Below are 25953 nucleotides of genomic sequence, written 5' to 3' on the forward strand. Positions count from 1 at the left end.
TCCACCATGAACTGACATTGCTCCCCTTCCTATGCCCCCTTGGACAATGCACCTGTGATAACAAGAGAATGGACTCTACTATGGACCTTCCTCCACCATCACCCCAGCCCCTTCCACATACCCCTATACACATTAGCCCATAAATAAACACCCTTGCATCATAAACCAATCTGGAGTCAATATGTTCTTTCACAAATGTATAATTACAACATCATCCACAAGTATCAATGTAAATGTTCATTTGCTCATACCAATGTATGACAGTTGTTGGGCAGCAGTAAATATAGCAGAAGGCAGACTGAGGTACCCAGATCTGTGAAATGGAAAGCCAAAGTGAACTGTCAGTGTCCACAGACAGAGGTTAAGAGGCTGACTTATACAATGTGCTTTAGTAGTCAGATATGAGAGGAGCTCTGCCAGTCTCTTACCTGTGTGTCACTGGAAGTACTGCATGATGATGTTCGTTCGGTTGTCAATATCTTCTTCCTCTGCCTCCTCTTCCTCACTGTCCACAGGCTCCACAGCTGCCACAAGACCATCATCAGGCCCCTCCTCCTGCAGAAAAGGCACTTGGCGTTGCAATGCCAGGTTGTGCAACATGCAGCATGCCACGATTCTCTGGCACACCTTCTTCGGTGAGTAGTATAGGGAGCCACTTGTTAGATGGAGGCACAAGAATCTGGCCTTCAGGAGGCCGAACGTCCTCTCAATAATACGCCTAGTTCACCCATGTGCCTCATTGTAGCGTACCTCTGTCCTTGTCCTGGCATTCCTCACTGGTGTCAGTAGCCATGAGAGGTTGGGGTAACCAGAGTCACCTGCAAATGTCGAGGGATATCTGTTAGACACACACTAACCCTTAGGGACGACCCTATACCCAGACACCTATTCATAGTGTGTGGGGACCTTGGGCTCACCTATTAGCCACACCTGGTGCCTCTGGAGTTGGCCCATCACATAAGGGATACTGTTATTCCTCAAAATGTAAGCATCAAGCACAGAGCCAGGATACTTGGCATTCACATGAGAGATGTACTGGTCCGCCAAACAAAACATCTGCACATTCATAGAATGGTAGCTTTTTCGATTTCTGTACACTAGTTCTTTTCTCCGGGGGGGGGGGAGAGGAACAAATGCCACATGTGTACCATCAATGGCACCAATAATGTTGGGGATATGTCCCAGGGCATAAAAGTCAGCTTTCACTGTGGCCAAACCTCCACCTGGCGGAAAACGATGTAGCTGCGCATCTGTTTCAGCAGGGCTGACAACACTCTGGTCAACACGTTAGAAAACATTGGCTGAGACATCCCTGATGCCATGGCATGTAGTTTGAGAGGAGCCACTTGCCAGGAAATGGAGCACTAACAGGACCTGCTCTAGAGGGGGTATTCCTGTGGGATGGCCGATAGCTGACATCAGGTCTGGCTCCAATTGGGCACACAAGTCTTGGATTGTGGAACGATCAAGTCTGTAGGTGATAATGATGTGTCTGTCTTCCATAGTCGACAGGTCCACCAGGGGTATGTACACCGGAGGATGACGCCATCTCATCATCTGCCCCAGCGGATGTGCCCTATGGAGGAGAATGGTGTCCTTTCAGTAATGTGAGTAAATCCGTGTGTGGCGTGATTTGTCCGTATATCTGCCAAAATGTGCTGTGACGCAGTTAGGTTCCTTGCCATGTGCCCCCCTGAAATGGCGGCTGCCTGACCTGTGTGTGTGTGTGTGTGTGTGGGGGGGGGAGGGGGGGGGGGGGGTAAGGTGAGGCCTGCATGTGAGGATGGTGAGTGTATGTGTGTCAGGGCATGGGTGGGAACAGGTGGGCAATGAGTATGACAGTCCGGACAGGAGAGAATTTCCTTTCATCCTGTACCTTTCGTCTAGATCAGCGCCCACCAGAAGAAGGGTATTTGGCGTGCCATCGCCAAGGAAGTGCGTACCCTGGGGGTCTATCATAGACTGGGCACCCACTCCTGCAAGAGATGGGAGGACCTGCGCTGCTGGAGCAAGAAGACGGCGGAGGCCCAGCTGGGGCTGGCCTCCCAACGTTGGAGGGGTGCCCATCGCACCATGAGCCCCTGATGTTCCGGATCCTGGCAGTGGCATATCAGGAGTTGGATGGGCGTTTGAGGCCATCACAGCAGCCACAAGGGGGTGAGTACAGTGTCATTCAGCTGACTCTGCGCGCTTTACAAAGTGTCTGGGTGGGGGATGTGGTCTGTGGGTTCCCCTAGGCCAGGGCGAACTTGGTAGGGTAGGTCCCTTGTTGGGCAGGCTCTGAGGCACTCCAACCCCAATAGTGTTAGTGGGCATCTACAACTAGGCAGGCTCCTGAGGTATCCAGGTGTGCAGCAAATGGTGTTAGGCATTGTACCCCATGGGCATGTTATTTGTTCAATAATTGCTAGCGCATGGCCTACTGCATAGGGCTGCTCCCTGTGTGTTTTGTCCGCCAATGGTACTGGTGTTGCTGGCATTGACCATGTGTGTCCTCTGTCTTCCCCCCCTTCTTGTTTTGTCACCCTGTCCTTGTGTGCATTAGCATCATCTGGCAGAGGAGCAGAGGCATCGGCAACGGAGGGAGCTGCATCTCACATGGCCCATGAGGGTGAGTCTATGGAGTCTGAAGGCACCAGTGGGACGGAGGGCGAGGGGAGCTCCACGACGGGGACAGGAGGGGACACCAGCGACAGCGACTCCTCCTCTGATGGAAGCTCCCTTGTGGTGGTGGGCACCTCTGTGCCCACTGCAACAACAGGTACAGCCTCCACCCCCCCCACCAACACCACCCTCCCAGCAGCCCCTCAGTGGGTTTCCCGTGCCCGCTTACCCAGGAGGGTGGGCATCTCCTTCATACCAGGTACCTCGGGCCCTGCCCCAGTCAGCCCTACTGCCCTCAGTGAGGAGGCTACTGACCTCCTGAGATCCCTCACTGTTGGGCAGTCAACCATTCTAAATGCCATCCAGGGTGTCGAGAGGCATTTGCAGCAAACAAATGCATACCTGGAGGGCATTCATTCTGGCGTGGCGGCCCAACAGAGAGCATTTCAGGCTCTGGCCTCAGCACTGATTGCACTGATGGCACCCATTGTCCCTGTGTTCAGCCTCCCCCCTCCAACTTCCACTACCCAGACCCAATCCCCCCTAACTCAGCCTATCCCAAGCACACACATCAACACACAAAAGTGGTTCAGGAAAACATAAGCACCACACATCCCACAGGCACTCACACAAGCACCATACCCAGGCAGACACACCAACATCCACTGCCTCCACTGTGTCCCCCTCCTCCACGTCCTCCACCTCCCTCCCAGTCTCGTCTCCACTCACACCTGCATGCACTACATCCTCAGCCACTACCTCCATCACCAGCACACCCATCACTAAACACTGCTCACGTGCAATCACCACCGTTCACACGTCTCCTGTGTCCTCTCCAAGTGTGTCTGTAAGCCCTCCTCCCAAAGTACACAAACGCAGGCACACACCCCCACTCAACAGCCATCCACCTCACAACAGCCTCCAACCCATGCACCTTCACCCAAACTCAGCAGATGTGCACCTCCTACAACCACTACCTCTTCCTCCACTCCCAAACCCCCTCCATCTTCCCGCCCCAGTGTGTCAAAAAAACTTTTCCTAGCTAACTTTGACCTCTTCCCTACACCTCCCCCCCCACCGTCCTTCCCCTAGGGCCAGGATGTCTAGATCCCAGCCCAGCACCTCAGCCACCAAATCTGCATCCGCTGTGGTCCCTGCTACTCCAGTACGGTCTAAGGGGGCACCCGTCAGAGCTGCCAGTGTGTCACTGACAGAAAAGAAGGACCACCCTATTTCACCACCTGCAAAGGTAAAAAAGGGGCCTGCTTCTAGCAGGGGACAGTCACACCACCCACCCAGCAAGGCCTCGCCCAAACACCAAGTGGACAGTGCCAAGGTCCCTGCAGCGACTGTCAAGATGGGGAAGGGCCACAAGCCAAAGGGCACATCACCTCTGGGCACGATGTCACCTGGTGAGGGGCTGGTGACCACCAAATCATCAGGGATGGCAGCCACTTGCACCACAGTCACCACCGCCGCTCCGACTGCCAACTGCACCACCACCTGCACCGCCGCTGCCACAACGTCAGTCTGCAGCATCCTCCCCAAGGATCAGCCATCCGAAGCTGCCAGAGACGGTATGGTGTCTCCATGCATCTCCGCCGCAGCCACCTTCACCACCATCAGCACCACCACGTGCACAGCCGATGCCACTCTGTCGGACTTCAGCCCCATCCCCAGTGTGCAGCCGTCAGAGTCTGTATGTGACATCCTGGACCCTGGACACGCCACTTGAGACACCACCTCTAGCACTGACACAAACCAGCAATTGGCAGCCTAAGTCGCCATAGGATGGAGTGTGGGTCTGCCTCCATGGAACATCATGCTACCTGTTCCAGGTACATCGCAGGGCTGAGACACCCTGGTGAGACGAAGTCAACTGCCACACCCAAGGTGCAGCATCACTGGGCACAAAGCCCCCTCCAGAACCAGTGGAGAGATACATCCACTAACCCAGTCCTTGGCAGGATGAAGCACTCTGGGCACAAAGCCCCCTCTAGAACCAGTGGAGAAAAGCATCCACTAACCCAGTCCTTGGCAGGATGAAGCCCTCAGGGCACAAAGCCCCCTCGAGAACCATTGGAGAAAAGCATCCACTAACCCAGTCCTTGGCAGGATGAAGTACTCTGGGCACAAAGCCCCCTCCAGAACCAGTGGAGAAAAGCATCCACTAACCCAGTCCTTGGCAGGATGAAGCACTCTGGGCACAAAGCCCCTTCCAGAACCAGTGGAGAAGGCATCCACTAGAGAGACTGCGGCTTGGCACTCCCCAGGACCAAGCAGTGGGCAAATCACCCACTAGAGAGACTGTGGCCTTGCACTCCCCAGGACCAAGCAGTGGGCAAAACACCCACTTGAGAGACTTGAGAGACTGTGGCTTTGCACTCCCCAGGACCAAGCAGTGGGCAAATCACCCACTTGAGAGACTGGCCTTGCACTCCCCAGGACCAAGCAGTGGGCAAACCACCCACTTGATAGACTTGAGAGACTGTGGCTTTGCACTCCCCAGGACCAAGCAGTGGGCATGGAGCCCCCTCGAGGAGCAGTGGCATCATACCATCATCCGGCTGAGGTGCCCCTCCTCCCCTTCCCCCTTGAGGTGCCTGTTTTTTTTTTTTACCTGATGCCCCCTGCAGTGTTCTCTCCATTTTGAGGCAGGTGTCATGTGTGGGCTTCGCCACGGACATTTCACAAGACAGTGTACGGACTTGTGTACTTGCTGTAAATATTTGTGTATACTGATTATTTGCTGCTCTCTTGGGCTATCTGATTGTTCGAATATTACACTAGTTAAACTCATTTTGTTTTGTCCTTGCGTTCTTCCAGGGGGTGACGGGGTGTATCTGCGATGTTATTGGATATGTGTGTGTGTTGTTGTGGGTGGGGGTGTTGCGTTTTGCGTGTGTATGTCACTCTTTTTTCCCTCCTCCCCTCCCCTGTGTGCTAGGTGCAGTACTCACCGTCGTCATTGCCTTCTTTCCACTTCGTGGTGTATTAATAGATACAGCAACATGGGCAGGACCTGTGACTCGGGCTCCGTGGCGTCCGGGTTCTTCCTTGAGTGTTGAGAGGTGAGTGGTTTCCCTTCTGTGTACTGTTTCCGCTGTGCTTTTGATGGCGTTGGTATCGCCCAGGAAAAGCTGGCGGATTGGTGGCTTGTAATAGTGTGGGCGTTACATTGTCTTCCACCTGTCTGTTGGCGGTTACTGCCGCGGTGTTTGTTGCTACCACCTTAGCGGTCGGAGTGTTAAAGTGGCTATCTATATTGGCGGTTTCCGCCATGGTCGTGATTCCATTTTTTTAACCGCCGGCCTGTTAGCGGTATTACCGCCACTTTAACACCGACCGCCAGGGTTGTAATGAGGGCCCAAGTGTCTCAACCACCTTTTGAATCAATGCGAAGAACGAGAAGTAGCCATGGCATGATTTGGTGTGAAGAAGCCAATGTCTGGGGTGGTGTCCAGACCATTAGCATTCTGAAGGTCATCAAATATATTGTCTTTGTCATTTTGATCTGGTTAGTAGTTGGAGTGTGGGCCTATGAATCAGACAGTATAATCTGTTTGCCTCCTGGCATCAGTTAAATAGAGGTTAGCGTTGATTTGCTTGTCGGTGGCATCAATTGGGGCAGTGTAAGGAAATGCCTTTTTTTCTACAGTCACCTTTAGGTTTCTGGACTGATGCTGCTGGCCTGGACCCTAAAATATGTAAGTTACATTGTCTATACCAAAATAACACAGGCTAACTTAACTATACGTCCCTAGCACATGGCACCCAGCAAATGTAAGTTAGAGAGTCAACCCAGAGACAGCAGCATTGGTTGTGCCACCCTGGGTCCGACACATGTAAAACAAGTCTCCTAGTCTGCCATTCCAGACTGGAAGAGCATTTTTAGGATGCTATCCTGGCTTTGCCATTTAAGCCAATAGCAAAGCCAATCTCCTTCTGTAATGTGGGTAAATCACCTCTATGGCTGGCCTACAGAGCCCTATGGCTGTTTTCAGCATATTTCACAGGTAGAACATGAACTTTAAGTGATCTGGTAGTAAAAACACAAAACTATTGTTTTTGCTGTGGAAAGACTTGGTCACCCCATTGCGAAGTACAAGGTTACAACGCTGATCCCCTCAGCTGTGCTAACTCTAGAAAGGTGCAACAAAAGTTGATACTCTGAAGTATCAAACAACTTGTATATTAAGCCAGGATTGATTCTCAAGTCAAAATAATTGTAACAAATAACAGTGCACATTTTACAAAGTTGCAGTTTTGTGCCTTCAATCTCCTGTGTCCTTGACGGTTACACAAGGAGCTTGAGCCTCAGACAGCTTTCTGCTCTCACAGGGAACATGCTAACGACTCTCAGGAAAAGAGACAATAGGGGTTAGCATAGCAGAGAAGTGATATTTCCCTTCCGCAGGTAGCCACACAGGTATTGGACCAAAAGCTGAAGCAGACTTTGAAGAGCGAATGTGCAACAATTGGGAGAGGGCTGCCCCATTGTTTAGATAGATTAGCTGGCACCTGGGAAGACAACGGGAAACCTGTTGTGAAACTGTTTTTTTCAGGGGAGTGTAGCCCCCTTGGTAGCCACACCCCTCAGTTGCGCTTAGAATCTCTGGATGCCGGGAAAGTGGTTCTGCCAAGTTGGGAGTGGACAGAATGGTGCATCTTGGGATAGCCAGATGACATACTTCACAGAAAGCACATAAGGAGGGAGTGACCCTGGTAGCTCTGGAGCACAGTCAAAGCAAACCAATTCTAAGGGTCAGTTGACTGACCTCCTGTTTACAGAACAGGGCCACAAAAGCTGAGAAGCCTGTTGGGGCAAGTTGAAAGCCCAGAATTTTCAGATTGCCATCAATCGCCACCATGTAGCACTAGAGACCAGGACCCAATGCACAAATGTTTACCCAAATTCGCTAAAGTCTGGGAGAGCTGTCAGAGTGTAGCGTGGTCACCCAGAAGATGAGATATAGCCCAGGCAAAAATTTGGCTGTGACCTTGATACCGGGTGACTAGTAGCCAAGTGGCGACCGGTCTTGTATCAGCACAGAGAAGACTTAGAGGGACCTCAACCCAGTGACCCAGAATGCATCACCCCCTGTTGACTGCATCACAACCAAAGCATCTTTAAACATCTTCATCTTTCTTCATCCCTTACATTAGGACCACTTCCGTAGGAAACCATTAAACAACTGCTTCTTCTGTAGAGGTAACTGGTTCTGAGGATCTTGTTGGTCCCCCGAATGACTCCCTACTACTACTGGTCACCTGAAGTGACGCTAAGTGACCATAATACACCTATCCCAACTTTTTCATGAACAAGTTTCCAAGTGTCAAATTTGTTGAATTTGCTAATGCTTGTTCGCAGTTGAGTGCAATGCTTATTTACTATACCTTCTAAATTATATATCTCTCGAACCCTTCAGCAGCTCGTTTTCATTGTGGTGTCTTAAAATACCGTCTATCTATATAAATTGGTGTTGAATTTCTGTAGTGTCGTATCGACTTCTTCTTTAATTGTTTTGGTGCTGTTTAGATGCTTTATACTTGTTTCTCTGAATAAGCCTTACTGCTCAGAGTCACAGAGAGCCAGGTTTGAGCTGGAGGTTTAACAAACAAAATCGACTGGTCCTAAAGGGGTTGGATAAGTATTATATGGTGAGGTCACACAATTGCATCGTATGATACAACTCATTTCCTTACAGGCAGCACATGCAATGTTGTGTATGGCGCACACCGTGGAGCCCTGGTTGGCATTGGGACTGGGTTCAATGGAGCCAAAGTCGGTGACAAAGTTATTCTGAAGGTGAGGTCAAAAGGCATAGTTGACGTCACAGATGGATCTGCCAGCAGCAGACTGACTGGAGACCCCCTCAGAACCGTGGGGTCAGAAGGCACTCTAGACAGAGGCATAACAGATGCCTCATACTGGAGGAGCTCCACTCTGCCCCTACTGATGTCAGTGTGGGGACCCCTTCAGCATATCTTGCAGGGCCCCCCCTCATGTTCTGTTATGCCACTGGTGCCAGAAGACTTCAATGTGACACTAGAAATAAGCTCTATGGCTGCTTTCAGCTGTTGTGGCATTGTGGTCTGTTCGGGTTGGGCTGAACCAGGACCAGCAACAAGATCAATACTCAGGAGCCTGATCAACTCTCTGGCGTAGAGAGTGATAGTCACGTAGACTGCTACAGAGTGGTGAGACGAAGATGACCCACGCTGAGATTCCTTATGTTTTTTCTGGGACTTCCTTGACCTATATGAGGCCATTGACCTGAAAGAAGCCTAGTCACAGGAGCTGCCTCGGGGATGGGAGTGCGTCCCCGCCCCTGACCGGGACCATTGGGCCATCAATGACCTTTTTGTCCATTTTTGCCCAGCACAAACACAACCCTAACCTGTGTCTGGAACCAAGGTAACATAGACAGACATCATCTGTATGTGTCACAGACATCTGCCAGTAAACATCACAACATAGCTTAAACCCTATTGTTTTAGGGGATGAAATTGTCTGCATACTGAAGAAATTTGTGGGAAGAAATCTCTGTCAAACGTGTCATGATTAGAGAGTTTGCAGGAGAGGTAAGAAAGTAATTTGATGCCAGATTGCAGAGGTTGTAAATATATAGTGGCCCGACGTAATGTCCAGGATGGTACTGAGCAGATGCAGAGTTGCATAACGCCACCTGTCGATGGGATTGCTATTAAGTTTCCGGATCTAGTCTCGCACCTGGAGAAATCCCTCTTTAAGGTGAGGAAGAAATTTGTTATTTACCTGTAACTCAATTCCTCCAACATTGGTATCTTTTTTATATTCACATGCTTGAATCATTCCCTGTCGTAAGGCTGGGAACCCCCAGTATAGTAAAATAGCAGTATACAGTGTAAAAGACATATAATATACATTATATAATGTAAAAAGGCCACAGGCCTCAAATAACACAGTATGTTTAGTAGCATATCCACCTCATTGGAAAGAATTCAAACTCCAGCCAATTAGCTGGAAGCCCAAACATTCCCACTCTCCTTAAAGGGCACCATATCTTCAGATTCAAAGCAGTGTGTGAATAGAATAAAATGAGCCACTGAATGGGGAGGAGGCAGGCTCACATATGACTATATAAAAGATACAATGTTGGAGAACTGGAGTTTCAGGTAAGTAACTCATTTCTTCTCCAACTCTGAATCTTTTATATACTGACATGCTTGAATCAGAATAGCAAACAGTACACAATATGAAAATAAAACAAAGTGGAAAGCAGGTTCACCTTTAGTGAAGGAGGTTTCTCAGGACTGCCTGTCCCACTGCTGGGTCAGCCTCCGAGTCTACGTCTTCCCCGATCAGGACAATAAGGGTGTTCTGATTGTCTCCCTGCATTGTGGCAGGATTATTTAAGGAATGCTGACCAGTCCTCTGCACGAGCTAAGTGCCCAGAGTAGGGCTAGCTGAATTGGATATGACCCGGTCTGTAGAATTAACAGACGGTTGTCGCTATGAGCAGTTTGCATCCTGTGCAGGCGTATCCCCTGGCACCTTTGAGGCATTTTGAAATGATGATTTTGCTTCAGTACTTTTTTCACCCTCGGTCCTGAAGAGGCTTGCAACTAACAAGGGCCAAAAAGTGTTGATCTTTTTGTATAGGAGGGGTTGCTTGAACTTTCAATAATACCAATAAGGCGTTGTTTGGAACATATCGCCTCTTTTTAAAAAACAAAAAACAAAACGGAGAGTAGTATCCCTCTGATGTGTCAATGGTTCAACTATCTCCTCTGTAGACTGGAGACTACAACCACACCCGCTTGGATTTAAAGGATGATTGGAAGACAACCTCAATGAACTGAAATGGTTTAACAATAGTTTTTGCTTGTTTGTGTACCGTCTCTATATGTGTTCTATGTTATTTAAAGCTGACTGATGTTTTTTATGTGCCAGATGATTTACTTTCTTAATCTAGGCTATTGGACCATTCTGATGAAGTATAAATAAATTAGCTTTAGAAATTGACTTTCTTCCAGTGACTGACTCAGGGATTTACTGACGTACTAATGGTGATATTATTTTTTCCTACTATTAATCCATAATTTTGACACATATCTGCATCTACGTATAGGCAGTAATGCTTCGTGAACATATGCTTGCTCCTTCAGGTGGCTGCACAGCAGCTGTCTCTCAAGGGCATCCCAGGATAGAGTGCTGCAGTTGAAGCTGTGCCCCTGGTGGAATATATCCTCGTTCATCCCTGGACAGAAGGCTTGGCTTTGGCATGGCAGAAGGCAATGCAGGATGAGAGTCAGCTGGATATAGTCTGCTGATGGAAAGGCTCTCCACAACTAAGTGCCTATTATTGCTCCCAGAAACTGGATCCTTGTTTGAGGATGTAACAATGACTTTTCTAAGTTTAAAGTTTGACCCAAGCTGCGAAATAAATAGATTGATACAAGTCTTTGTGAACTCAATGGCTGCTTCTCTGAAAGATGCCTTGACTTACCAGTCGTCCAGGGAACACCTGGTGACCTATCCTGAAAAAAGCGACAACTGATGCAGGGCATATGGTGGATATTCTTGGGGCAGATTTGAGTCCAAAGGGAAGCACCTTGAACTTGTAGTGCTGACCCGCTAATGAAAATCAAAGATACTTCCTGTGTTTTCAATGAATGGGAATATGGAAGTAAGCATTCTGAAGTTCAGGGAGGTTAAGAACCCCCCTTCCTGCATCAACAGAAGCACTTTTCATAGCGTGAGCATTCAAAATGACTGTTTCTTTAGAAACTTGTTCAGCTCTCTCAGATCCAGAATTTGTCTCCAATGACCTGTTTCCCTCCTGATGAGGAAAAACGTGTAATAAAATCCTTGATTCCTTGGAGGCTTAGGGGCAAGCCCTACTGCTCCTTTGAAGAGTAGTATGAGAATTTCCATCTGTAGCTCCTTCAGATGAAGATGATGCTCCTTCCTTGGCAGACAAACTGTGGGGTCTCTAGATGAACTCCGAAGTAGACCTGACTGGACAATCTGCCTCACCCATTTGTCTGAAGTTATGTTGTTCTATGCAGGAGCAAATAGGGAAATTCTCCCTTTCAACTTTTGTGTGCCAGATGGAAGAGGGAATGTGAGCCGAGAGCCAAGCTCTTTTCTGATTGTCATTGGTTCTTGCTTGTGATGAGCTTCCCTTTCTTCCTTCCTGATAATTTTCCATAAACTGGTCTTTGGTTTATACTGAAGGAGTACCTTTGATCAAAACTTAACTGTCTGAGGGTAATAAGGCCGCCACTGACCTCCACACTGATTATATCCTCCTATGAAATTATTGACCTCCGTAAGCCACGAAAATTAGAGACTCTAAATCTGCGATACTGCAACAGCCCTAATTCCTTTGCAGTGTCAGTATCTGTTTTAAGGCTCTGTAAGGCCTTATCCACATGTCTTCCAAAAAGGGTTTGGCTGTCAAAAGGCATGACCAAGGCCTTGGACTGAAAATCTGTATGAAAGGCTGTAGATTTTCTACTTAGCACAACACCTCCGGTCAACTCGGGAAAACCTGTGTTTGAAACATTCATAGCCACATCAATAATGAAGGAAGAAGTCAGTTCCCACTCCTTTCTAATAGCTCTTGCCGTTTCTCTCTTGCCCTCAGGAATAAGGTCCAACAATGGGGATATCTGACGATCATAACAACCTAAAATCACCAGGGCATTAACTGCCCTTATTGAGATTGTTGCCATAGAGGAAATTCTTCGACCCAGGTTATCAATACGCTTGCTGTCCTTGTTTAGTAACTAGATGACTGCGTAATTGAAGCTTTGGTTCTTCACTGAGCTGCTGACACAATTACAGAATCAGGTTTGGTATGACCAGTGAGTGTAGGAAAGTAGCCTCTTTCTAGCTTGGTTACCCCCACCTTTGGCCTGTATGTCAGTGTGTTTAACTGTGTCTACTGGGATCCTGCTAACCAGGACCCCAGTAGCTATGCTCTCTCCCTCTAAATTTGTTTGTTGGATACTGTTAACACAGTATTCCACTCATAATTGGCATACTGGTGTCCCCTTATAAGTCCCTAGTATATGGTACCTAGGTACCAAGGGCATTGCGGTTCCAGGGGATCCCTATGGGCTGCAGCATTTCTTTTGCCACCCTTAGGGAGCCCAGACAAAGGCTTCTACAGGACTACCATTGCAGCCTGTGTGAAAAGCTGCATGCACCCTTTCACTGCCATTTACACTGAACCAGGTCACTTATAAGTCACCCCTACTGCAGGCCGTCCAGCCCTGAAGGCAGCATGCAGAGTACCTGTGTGTGAGGGCACCCCTGCACTAGCAGAGATGCTGCCATGACCTCTAGGACCATTTTCCCGGACTTTGTGAGTGTGGGGATGCCATTTTACTTGTACACTGGTCATAGGTCACCACATAGGTCCTGCTCCACAATGGTACTCCGAATATGGCCATGTTTGGTATCAAACATGTTGGAATCATACCCCAATGCTTTTGCAAGCATTGGTTGTATGATTCAATGCACTCTGGGGGCTCCTTATACGACCCCCAGTATTGCCATTCCAGCCTTCTGAGGTTTTCCGGGTAGCCCCAGCTGCTGCCAACCCTCAGACAGGTTTCTGCCCTTCTGTTGGTTGAGCAGCTCAAGGCCAGGAAGGCAGAACGAAGCATTTCCTTTGGGAGATGGGTGTTACACCCTCTCCCTTTGGAAATAGGTGTTACAGGCTTGGGAGTGGTAGCCTCCCAGAGACTTTTGAAATGCTTTTAAGGGCACAGATGGTGCCCTCCTTGCATAATCCAGTCTACACCAGTTCAGGGACCCCCCAGTCCCTGCTCTGGCGCGAAACTGGACAAAGGAAAGGGGAGTGACCACTCCCCTGCCTATTGCTACCCCAGGGGTGGTGCCCAGAGCTCCTCCTGAGGGTCCTTGGGTTTTGCCATATTGGATTCCAAGTTGGCAGGAAACTCTGTGAGCATCTGAGTGGCCAGTGCCAGCAGGTGACGTCAGATCCCTCCCCTGATAGGGGCTTACCTGTGTAGCTGACCAATCCCCCTTTCAGGGCTATATAAGGTCTCTCTCTTGGGTGGTTCTTCAGATTCGGATTGCAACACTCCAGCAGGAATCCTCTGCATCCTTTACTTCACCTTCCTATGGAAGACACTGTATCTGGGCCCTCCAGGAACTCTACAACTGCAACCAAGAAGCAAAGGTGACTTCTGCAACATTGTATCTTCAGCTCCAGCCAGCAACTGCAACTGTTTTCCGGTCCTGCATCCTCAGAAGACACCCTGTCTTCAGCCTGCACAAGAAGCTCAAAGGAATCTCCCTTGGAGTGATGGAGTCACTCCCCTACTTCAGCAGGCACCTCTCTGAATCGACGACCGGTTGTGTGGGACCCCTCTCCTGATGACCTGCGTGGATCCTGCATCACGGATGGTCGACTGAAGTGGTCCCGGCGATCCTGACGTCCAACTGCCCAACTCTGGTGGAGGTAAGAGCTTGCCTCCCCATGCAAGACAGTACCCCCTTGCACTGCATGTTTTGCAGTTGCCAAGGCTTGTTGGCATCCTTCCACGAACTTCTTAGTGCAACTCTGGCTCCTAGCACTTCTTCCTGCAACGCACAGCTTCCTGCGTGGTTCTCCGGCAGTGTGGGACCCTTTGTTGTAGTGTTGTGTGGGCCCCCTTTTGCACCTTCTTTGTCCTTGTGCTGTGGGTGGGACTACTCTGCACACTGCCTGGTTTTCTGTGGGTTCTCTGAGTTGCTGACAGCTCCCTCTGACTCCCCCACCTGGATATAGTCCACCAGGTCCCTCCTCGTCCCGGGCAGCGCCATTTTCCACTAACCGCGTGCTTTGCGTGTGCCAAGGCTTGTTGGCGGAATCCAGTGATGCAAACCAGACTGCAATCATCCATCCAGCATGGGACATCATCTGCACCAACCAGGAACTCGCATCAGTCTTCTTGGGTGCAGTACTAACTGTTGTTCTTCACCGATGGTTCTTCTTTTGCACCTTCATCCGGGTCAGCAAGGGCTCCTGTTCTCCCTGGACTCCTCAGTGCTTCTTGGACTTTGGACTTGGTCGCCTTCTTCCACAGGTCTTCAGGTCCAGGAATCCATCATTGGTGTCTTGCAGTCTCTGCTGGTTCTTGCATAATCTTCTTTCTTGAGTTCTTGTGTGTTCTAGGAAAGTTACTGTGATTTACTCCTGCTTTTCTGAGCTCGGGGTGGGTTCTATTACTTACCTTTGGTGTTTTCTAATACTCCCAGCAGCCCTCTACAGATTACACTTGCCTAGGTTTGGAAACCGACTTTCACATTCCACTTTCTTAGTGTACGGTTTGTGTTCCCCCCTAGCCCATTTCTAACTATTGTGATTTTCACTAATTGCTAATTGTTTTTATTGCTATTTCTGCAAACTAGTGTATATTTTGGGTATATTACTTACTTCCTAAGGGAGTATAGTCTCCAAGGTATTTTTGTCACCAAAATAAAGTACCTTTATTTTTGTAACACTGAGTATTTTCTTTCATGTGTGTGAGTACTGTGTGACTACAGTGGTACAGCATGAGCTTTTCATGTCTCCTAGTTAGCCCTTGGCTATTCATCCACACTACCCCTAGAGAGCCTGGCTTCTAGACACAGACTACATTTTACTAATAAGAGATACCTGGACCTGGTTAAGGTCTAAGTACCTTAGGTACCCACTACAAACCAGGCCAGCCTCTTACAGTGAGGCATACCGGAGCCGAAGCCAGAGCTTTATATTCCTTTTCCAGACAAGGTATTACAGCTGGAACTGTGGCAGGTGTCTTCATAAGCTTCAGACCTTCCGATCAAACATAATCCAGACTAAGTATAGACCTGACCTATTTTAGAGGTTGTTCTTTAAAATTACAAAGAAAACAAGAATTATCCACATAAGCCACTGGTAAATTAAATTTCTTAGAAGCTCTTTCAATGAGGGAATGAAACTATGATATGTCATCTGTAGCATCTTATGGAGCCAGACCATCAGTCCCGCCTGGAACAATATAATCTTACCCCTCTTAATTCCTCACCTCATCTGGTGGTATTTCTCCTTCCAAATGGGAATAAATAGCATTAAAAAAAATCATAATACATGTCTTTATCATGGACCGACCCTCTTAGCGTTGGTAGAGAAGGAAGCAGTGATACCTGTCTAGGTGGTGAAGCTGACAAAGGAGCTGGTTGAGGAGGCAGCATAATGGGAGTAGCAGGTAACCTCACGTTAGGATTATAAGCTGGGTGCTTTAATATTTTAGTCAAAGTTGGCATCACCTGTTGTAACGTAGATGAAAACACCATTGGTGCTAGAACCACCTCTGGTACTCTACAAAAAGGTGGTGGTTTCTGTCTTAAATCCATTCAAGCACTTCCAGAATTAGATTCCTGCTGATGCACATACTTTTTGCAGGACTCCTTTGTACATATCTTACATCCAATTGAGTTGGGCTGTAGGCTGTCAGCGAGGCATAATCACTAGCCGCTTCTTCCTGATCTGATTGTAATAACTGCACAGGAATCACAACCAGCACTGTTAAAAGTGAAAAAAACATCTAATCTTAAGGCTTTCACTGATTGTGGGGGTCCCACTGGGGATGATGTCTGCAGTATAGTCATTGACATCACCGGTATGGCTTCTGTTGTAGACAGCATGGTCCACGACATCGATGGCATGGTTTTCGACGTTGACGGTAGGCACGTCATTGATGTCGGCCTGATTACTGTCAATAGAATAGACGTCAACGATGGTAAGGTCTTCGATGTCTACGGTATTGTCGCCCTCAACTGTATTGTCAACGGCAGTGTAACTGCCGACAGCGGTGTCACTGCCAATGGCTGCATCAATGTCGACGATGTTATCTTGGTCAGCGAGGACGGTGTCACTGCCAATGGTGGGATCAATGATGTTATCTTAGTTGTTGACAACAGAGTTAAAGTCTTAGATGTGGATGGTCCCGCTGACTATGACATTTCCTTTGAAGATTTCTTCTTCCTTGGCACAGGTGAGTCTCTGTAGCACTTACACACTGATTTATCAGCAGTGGAGGGGGCTTGAAGTGCTGTACCAAACAGATCACGCTCAGGAAACCTAAAAAAACTCCTCTTTTGTGCTACCATCATGGAAGTGCTTGGAGGGGCACTTCTCACGGAATCGTCCCCTGAACACGGGGCATCTTCTTTAGGAGGAGGAATATACTCTTTTTTTATGACAAATAATGTCAACCCCTTTTCTATAGCCTCATGAGTCTTAGGGGAGAAAGAATTACAAATCTTACATTCCGCTGACTTATGCCTAGGATAAAGACAGTAAATACACTGGGAATGTGGTTCATCAGTGTAAATCTTCTTGCTGCCACAAGGCAAACAAGTTTTTAAAAAAAGATCTCTTTTCCTCGTCAGTGATGGTGACAGCTGCCTGTCAGACCAAAGGATCTCCCTAGCCCAGAGATTGGAACACTAAAACAACTTACGATACAGTAGTTGAAGACAGGGCTGGTTCAGATGCACAGATGACAAAAAAAGATACAATTGAAAGTTCACTGACAGGTTAGAGCAGAGTTCTGAAAAGGGACGCCCTCACACATTATGTGCAGTGGAAATCTGACGATATGGTGACCTCTACAGGGAGTAGGCATGTTCAGACTTCCACCTCATTGGCTGAATATTGGGTTCTTCTAAATGATGTGGATGTATTACTAAACATATTGTGGTGTTTAAGACAATGCCCTTTTTACATTATGTACTGTTTATTGTTTGTATTGTACACTGTATACTGCTATTTTAATTTATTGGGGATTCCAAGCATGACCACAGGAAATGATTCAGGCATGTGAATATATACAAGTCACAATGTTGGAGAATCTTTGTTTAGAAGTCTTCATCAGAAAACACAAGATTTGCACTTTTTACAATTAAATAGTTGTGTAGTTCTATGACTCTTAGGAACTCTATCATCACAATTGCCAGTTGTATGGCTACCAACAGTCAAATCTGCATGAAGGATGGGTTGGAATTATAAGTTTTGCCTACTCATTAACTACTGACATCCCTCTACCCCAGAGGCATATAGATATTCAAGAAAGCCATAATTTTCTGAATATAAACCACACTTGAACAGATGTTTTTCTCATCTACAAAAATGGCTTGGAAAGAAAAAAAACATACAACCATTCTGCTTTAATTTTGCCCAATACCTACTCCTTTGAGATTTCCACTGGGCAGCATCCAGATTTGCTAAGGTGATGTATGCATCACAGAGTCTCTCCACGTCTCGCACCATCTGAGCACGGTGAGTCCTTATATTATCAACAATGCTGAACGCAGCTTCCATTCGATCCTACAAGATAGAAAAGACAGGATGTGTATAAAATACATCTCACATTGTTTAGGAGGTATCGCTATCCTTGCTGTATTTAGAGATAGGCATTGTGCATGTCCAGGACTTGACTGAAAGAAAAGTGCTTGACAGAATGGGGAATTAACACTATAGAACTGTCCAAGCTTGTTTCATTCCAGACTTCTAACATCAAAGGTAGGCGATGAGGGAGTCTCAATAACTGCCATTAACTCGAAGGAGGAGCAAATGAGGGGAGCAGAATATCAGAGCAGGCTTTATCCAGCACCCCCTTTTTATTGTGCCACGTTGAGAGTATTACACATTTTAAGACTGTAAATCATTATTCAAATGGCCTCTTCACTCACTACCTACCACTCTCGAAAAATATTGAGTATAATATAAGAATTATTTCCTGTAAAATGACACACGTATATTTTAAGTAGCATTAAGGTGCAAAAGCATTACTTTAGATTGGATAAGGCACATTTTTATCCTAACAATTAGTATAGTTGCACATGTGGAAACATTAATGCAAAAACATTCATGGCTTTAATCTTTCTCTAGCAAAAAGGATTTCCAGACAACCAGAAAGAACGGGGTAGTGGACATTGACCTAAAATGCCAATCCTATAAACTGAAAAGCTGCCCTTAGAGTACAGGATCTGTGCAATATGCAGCAGGTGTATACGTTACATGAGGCAGCAGTAGGAAGCTATCAGTCTATCATTAACTTTAGGAATAGGGCTGGGCATCCTCCTCACTCTACTACATATAGTGAGAAGGGTACCCGGATTAGCCTAACATTACTAAAGAACAAAGCTAAGTAACCTACATGGATACACACAGTGAGAAACAAAACTTGCTTACCTGTGGTATAAATAATCTTCCCACAGATTCCTCGCCTTATTTATATTTGTTACAGGCTTCAGACTGGTCCAGAAAATATTTACCCAGCAGTGACTCTCCAAGACCCCTAGAAGACGGCAAGTGGCTTCAGTAGTAACACTACCTCCAGATGTGAGGTCATCAGGGTTTAGTAGGCACCCATCAATAGGCTGACCTCAGTTCCTGATATTATTTCTGCTTCTCATTGGTGTGTGTGGAGAAGAACCGAAAGAGCACAGACAGTGACAAACATAGAACAATATGTATGCAAGTCAGTGGATCTTATTTTTCACATAACTATTTAATTGCAGGAGAGGAAGGGCAGTGTGTAATCTGTTGAGAAGTTATGTAGGCACCAGAAGAACAAGTTACTAACTTTTGGAAAAAGTGTTCTGGTCGATACTCTTATCTAAACATAGATTTCTCACCTTTAGAATATTCAGAAGTATCAGGTTGGATCTGCACAATTTTCATTAATGTGTACCTAAATGAGCCACATGAAAGGACAAAACTAGCTTTGGTAAGAAGGATGGGTAGGTGCAAAGTACCAACGTATTGGGATCGAAAACTGTAAAAGGCAAATCATCTGAAGGACCCTGAAGCTCTCCAATCCTGCAAGCAGAAGTAATTACTACCAACATAAATATTTTTAGAGTAATAAGTTAAACTTGGCAACTAAGCAACAGCTTGAGTGGGGATTCCACCAGGAAAGTCAAAACAAGTTCAAATCCCAGTAAGGCAAAAAAAAAAAAGAAAGGGGAGAGGACAGGTAAAACAAACCTTTTAGAAAACATCACATACAGCTATCAAAACAGGGAAGGATGAAGAGACAGACACATAAAGAAGACAGAACAAACAGATTGCCCTTGACGGTAGCCACCGCAAGGCCACAAAGAGCGAAGGATAATGTAAATCATAAGGCATAATGTAAATCAGGAGGCATAGGAAAGGTTGGATTTAAAGGGAGGGAGGCCTTTTGACTCGCACCAATAAACAAACTTAGCCCAATCAGACAGGGGTGTGTCTTGGCCCCCATCCTGTTTAACCTCTTTATCAACGGTGTGGTTGACCAGCTGATGAACTGTAACCATGACGCCCCAAAGTTAGCAGGAATTCCTGTCCCTATCTTAATGTTCGCGGATTATACCTTATTGATCTCAAGAACCCCAATGGGCCTCCAAAACGAACTTGATGCTTTTTCTAATTTTTGCACCAAGAGAGGCCTTGAGATAAATCTCTCCAAAACCAAGTTCATGGCCTTTAATTTGCATAAGTCCTTCAGGGGGAAAATTACCATAGCAGGACAATCGGTAGAGAGAGTTAGTCAATTTGACTACCTGGGGATCAGATTATCGGATGACCAACGGTGGTCGGCGCAGATTGAGAAGAGTTTGTCTGTCCTCCGACAGAGGTCAGTAGTGATAGGGAGGAAAATTGCTAACATCTCGGAAGGAGAAATCTCACCTGCCATCACAGTATACAAGGCAGCGGCAGTGGCTGCTACAATTTATGGTGCTGAGCTATGGGGGCATTGTAACTCTAGAGGCTTGACGACGGTGGAAAACCGCTTTTTGCGTAATTTCTTGCAATTACCGATGGGTACTCACCTTAATCCCCTTAGATTTTACTTAGCCCTAAATGAGATCCACAACAAGATTGCCTTAAGACCTCTTATGCACTGGGTCCGCCTTTGGACATCCGAATACTTGTCCACCTACCAAGTAGCAGTAGCTGAGCTTTTAGCGGATGGTGGTGTATTAAAAATTCCTTGGCTTAAATACATTAGAGATATGTGTCAATTCATTAAAATGGAGGAGGTGTGGAGAGATCCTTGTAATTTAACAAAGGAAGCAAAGGCACGCATAAGTCGGTGCTACTGGGAGACTATCTTGGTACAAACATGGACCAATAAAATCCAAGGTAGTAGGGCGCTACAGTTTTTAGATCACAAATGTAGCCCGAAGTTTGAGGCCTCTATGGACAACATAACTCCCCCCCCCATGTCAAAACCCTTTTTATCAGATTAAGCTAGGGATACTGCCACTTAAGACATTCACTGTAAGATGGAGCAAGGAGGACTACAACTCGAGCTTTTGTCATTTTTGCACTGAGCATCCAGAGACACTTGCACACTTCATGTTTTTTTTGTCCCAGATATTCGGCTTCTAGGAAGAAGTGGATTATCCCTCTATGTAGGTTAATGGGGATAAAGAAACATAACATATCCTTACGAATTCTTGCAAGTGACAGAAGCGACAAGGTAGTCTTTGCAGTTGCAAGGTATCTACAAAGCGCATGGGCTATAAGAATCAGAGAAAATTCTGTTGATCGATTGGCATAGCCATAATCACTCTAGGCAAAAGACCACTAAGTGTAAACAAGACAGGAAGGCTTAGCCTTGTATTGCTGTCATAATTTTGTTTTTTAATAACTTATTCTAGATTAAATTATTTTAGGTAGAAATAGATTATGTGGAATTAAGATAGACAGGTCCCCAGGATTCCAAAACTTGATATCTGTCCTGCATTGTTTTTACAATTGTGTGTTTTACTAATTTAACCAAGAAAATTTGTTAGTGCTTTTTAATGCATTATGTGGAACTCTTACCTTTATCTATTTATTAATTTTTTGCATGATTATGGTTTGCTGTTCTCCGGATATTTTTATGGCTTTCAGCCGAAATAAAGTTATTTATTGATTGATAGTCCAGCAGCCTACGTACATTAATTTAATTGCAGGCTTCCTTGTTGCCACAATGATCTCTGCCATCTCAGCAGAAAGGCAAAAGCACTCTAAACAGCACCACACAATATTAGTGCCTGCAGCAACAGCTTCTCGGGATTGGGATAGAGGTCTCTTCTATATGAGAGAGGAATTGGAAGATTAATACTCCGTGCCAACAGACAGCTTGTTCTCATCCAGTCAGGGGTGACCAGAACCAGCTATGATCATTTCTCTCTCACGATTTGCAGTACTCTTGACAGATGCAAGATCAGCAGAAGCGCATACAGAAACTGAGGCTTCTGGACACTAACTGTAAGGACTACGCCATGCAGGTAAGTCACCATTCGCGTGAGATGTGCCTTGACTAGTAACAAGGACAACTGCCTAGCAGTCATCCAACAATGAAAATACAAGGATTCTCAACCTCCACCTGCCAGCATCTTGGAAAAAGTACATGATTTTTTTTTGTCAGTCTGAAAGGGAAGATCACAAACTGATAGTGTAGAAGTAGCACTTATGGACGGGGAAGAAAGAAGTAGGTGTAGTGGAGGTCCAGAGACGTCTAAGTTTAAAGGCAAGAGGACCTTTACCAAGGACAGCATCTTTAATTTGTCCTGACTAATGATCAAGTTCAGAGGGTTGGGATCCAGGATAGGCTTTAAGATCTATACTCCTTCGGGACTAGCAGATAAGCAACATCTTGTGCTCCTCGCTTGTGGAAGCACCACTTTCATAGCTACCATTTCCTGTAAGGCAAAGGTGTCTACCTCTAGCTCAAGGCATGAGTCAGCAAGCATGTCCTGAAAGAAGCAGGAGGTCTGGAAGGAAGGACAGGGTGTATCAGTTAGGCGACCCAACATTACTTTGTAATCACTCCCAAATTGGTTACAAAATAGGAGACCCTTCCCCCTACCAGAAGATGGTGATATACAAGGGAGGAATCGGACAATCCTCTGCCATCTAGAGGAGCTGGTAGGTCCTTCAAGATCAAACGCTGCTTTGAATAAAATGGAACAGCTGCTAAAGCATTTAACCAGGCTAAGATGATTGCCATAGTCTGGACTTCAGAGCCATAGAGTAACTGCATGACTTTCACTATTTGTGGTAGAATCGCTGTGATAGGGAAGGCCAAGCCCAGAGCAGGGGTGCAATGCTGTTCTTGAAGCATTCTAAGGAAGCATAGCCTGAACACCCTAGAAAAGCCAGTGGAATGCATCCAAGCATGTCCCGGCAGTGTGGCAGCCGTACTCGTAGACAGAGCAATGGCATTCGCAGAGTCAAAGTCACACTCCAGGATTTGCTTTGACATAATTTTGATGACCATTTATAATGGAGGTTACAACTCCTGGATTATGTGGTTAAAGGAACCATTTCCACAATTAGAGACAACCTGGAGAAAGCTTTAGACATGTGCCTTGTCAATCCAATTCTAAGGAGGTAACGCAGGGGCAGTTAGGCACTTCTTGCAATAAGCATTGCCAATGACCTTAAATTTGCAGAGCTTAGATACTGCTGTAAGCTCTCTAAAATATCAATGGTCGCCTTTTCTGACTTTAATTTTAAGGGTGTCTTTGAGCCCAACAGTCAACTCTTACACTTGGATGCTGGTGTAGTGTATAATGTCTAGATTAAGCAGCACAAGAATATATCACAATAGATTGTCACACAATTATCGCTCACCAGAAATGGATTCTGCAAGCAGTGTTACTCTTTATAGAAGAGATATGACTTTAGGACAGTGAGTTACTATGAACATTAACTTAAAAAAGTTCTGTGATATCAAGTTGTTTGGGGAAGTTGCTATAAATGCAATCCTATCACTAATATGCTAAGCAGGGCTTTAAGCTTTTTATAACATTGTGGAGCCTCACAAGGTCAGTAGAGGCGGTGAAGGCACACAGTCTTGTAGTGGTGGATGAAGGGCCAAGGCACTGCCAGCTGGCCTGCTGTGATGCAAGTGTGTGCGCTTGTTCTCGACAGCTATGCAAAAGGGTTTCAGTTGCAGAGGAAAACAGCCATTGGAGTCGCACTTACCCATGAGGATGGATGCATATATGCAGAGTGAGACTTTGTTGCAGCTTGTGGTTATTACTCTAGATGTGATGGCTAATAGGTCAATTTGGGTCAAGCTGCATAGAACATATGATGGGCTATAGCACTGCGTGGCGTTTAGAGGGATACATAAGTCCTCACATGTGCAGTGGTCAACAGTAGCTCACGATAGTGAGGCACCACTACACAAGGAACTTCTTGTAAAGCTACATGACTGCCACAGACCTGCTAGGGATGCGCTCACAATGGTGATTAGTCATATCACAGCATGTCTCTCGTCAGGTCAGATTAAGATGGTGATACTGAATGTAAATATTCACAATGGTGACTGGCCACCTCCAGGGGTACCCCTTGTCATGTAACATGAGGACCTCAGGCCTACAATACTTCAGCAAGCAGAATAGTGGGTGCGCACACTGTACCTCCAGCACGGTCAGTCTTGATCCCACTCTGCAGCGCAATGCACTTTGTTGTAGCACAAATGCACAGGATCTTAAGTTATGGATTTCCAAGCCAGGTACTAAGCACACAAAGCAATCTACTTCCCGTTCATCAGAATAGACCTTCCCCTTCGTCCTAAGTATTGGGTACTGCTTTAAGGAAGACAGTCATGAATTCTATCTTTGGTCCTGTCCTTTCTCTGCTGAGCGTGCAGTGCTTCAGCAAATGAAAAGGTGAACAATAAGTGAGAGGGAACAGCTAGTATCTCCAAATGTCCAATCAAACTGTAATTTTGTTCCAGAGGTTTGGAGGGGGAACCAATCCATGCAGAGTGGATTTAGATTTTAGATAGTCATGTATCCACAGCAAAAGTTTGGGGGGAAATGGTCACATTGCAAATTGTGTTTTCCCTGTAGACAGTCTTGGCTAAAAGCCCTAAACACATGATGGAGAGTGGGGAATCAGTCAGTCTGTTCAACGTGGTATGCACCATTTGGTGAGGCCACTCAGGTAAAGTCTTTCTCCTGGAGTTGTCCTCCCTTAGAGGACACCTAAACCAGCTGTAACTAGTATAGAGTCAGTCACTGCACAATAGATCCTTATTTGTGAGTCAAAAACTAAGCTTTACAGTGTACTTAAAAGGGAAGGTAGAGCTTATGGATCAAGAGGTGTGTGACACAAGTGTCTTGCATTAGAAAACAACTGGTCTGCCACAAGGGTTCAAGCAAGAAGCATACTGTCACAGGGGTACTGCACAAGGAAATTTCGACTCAACATGCCTTCTGTAATTATTCCCATTGTCCACTTTCAAAATCTTTAGTCAAATACCGCAGTCAAATATATAATGAGCTCCGGACAACACCAGAACACGTGTGAGGTCTACACCGGACACCATTGACACAGGGCATCTATCAGGGGATCCTGTAAACACTTTATCAAATTTGAATGGGGTTATACATGTATGATACAACATATTAAACCGCAAAAGTTTAAATTTTGCATTACATGCCACACTGATGGGGAATACCATTAACCTACGCCAATCGCTATCTGATGTTTTATCTCCATCACCACTAATGCTCCATAGATCTGTGTCACTGCTCTTTGCAAGTTAAAATTATTAGCATTTTATCCAATATAACATGCACTACTGGGTATTTTTAGCCCCAACATTTCTGTATCACTTCCAGTATTGCATTGAATAACAGGAATTGCCCAAACACCCATTTGACTTGAGTTCTTAAGTGTTTGGAATGGGTGAAACCTACCTTGCTCATTTAAGTCATCAAACGACCTCACACCAGCAAGCAACCTCGCTTGCTCTGGTTACTATTCTAATAGCTAACTTATGAAAAACTGGCAATGGCTACACTTGTAGTTGTGGGGTAAAAAGCTCCTTGGTCTTAGTGCCTGAAAGCATTCTAGTCATGCAATATCTTGCGACCTTCATTAATTTTACACACTGCTCGAGCAGGCATCGCAACCCATCTATTCCCTTGCAACCATTCATCCCATACTTAAAAACTGAACAAATAACACTTTACAACCATCTGGTCACCCACTGCAGCTGCAATGCAATATAATAAAGTTCCATGTCCAGGGATCCAAGACCTTCTTCTACTGTGGGAAGGTGCAATTACAATTTCTTTAAAGAGCACCTATGACTATGGCCAGATTTGTCCATAAACCAAGGAGTTTGTTTGGTAAAGTCCTTGGTAGTCTCACTGGCATCATAACAAAGAAATACAGCAATCTTGGCAGTACAGTAATCTTAGGCCAGAGCTATCCTGCCCTGCACCAAAAAAGAAAAAAGAGAAAAAAATATATATATATACACACACACACACACACACACACACACACACACATTCACTTAAAAAACAAAAGGTTA

At 46.0% G+C, this 25953-nt stretch overlaps 1 protein-coding gene across 1 annotated transcript in view; it reads right to left on the bottom strand.

Moving 5' to 3' along the window:
• The window catches only part of ATM (ATM serine/threonine kinase), a 1319133-nt gene that overhangs the window by 148363 nt on the left and 1144817 nt on the right, over positions 1-25953 (bottom strand). Inside the window, exon 53 of the mRNA XM_069202321.1 lies at positions 17822-17960. Coding sequence (XP_069058422.1) covers positions 17822-17960 — 139 coding nt within the window. The remainder of the gene's footprint in view (positions 1-17821; positions 17961-25953) is intronic.

Source organism: Pleurodeles waltl, chromosome 8 (genome assembly GCF_031143425.1).
Source record: "Pleurodeles waltl isolate 20211129_DDA chromosome 8, aPleWal1.hap1.20221129, whole genome shotgun sequence".
Lineage (NCBI taxonomy): Eukaryota > Metazoa > Chordata > Amphibia > Caudata > Salamandridae > Pleurodeles > Pleurodeles waltl.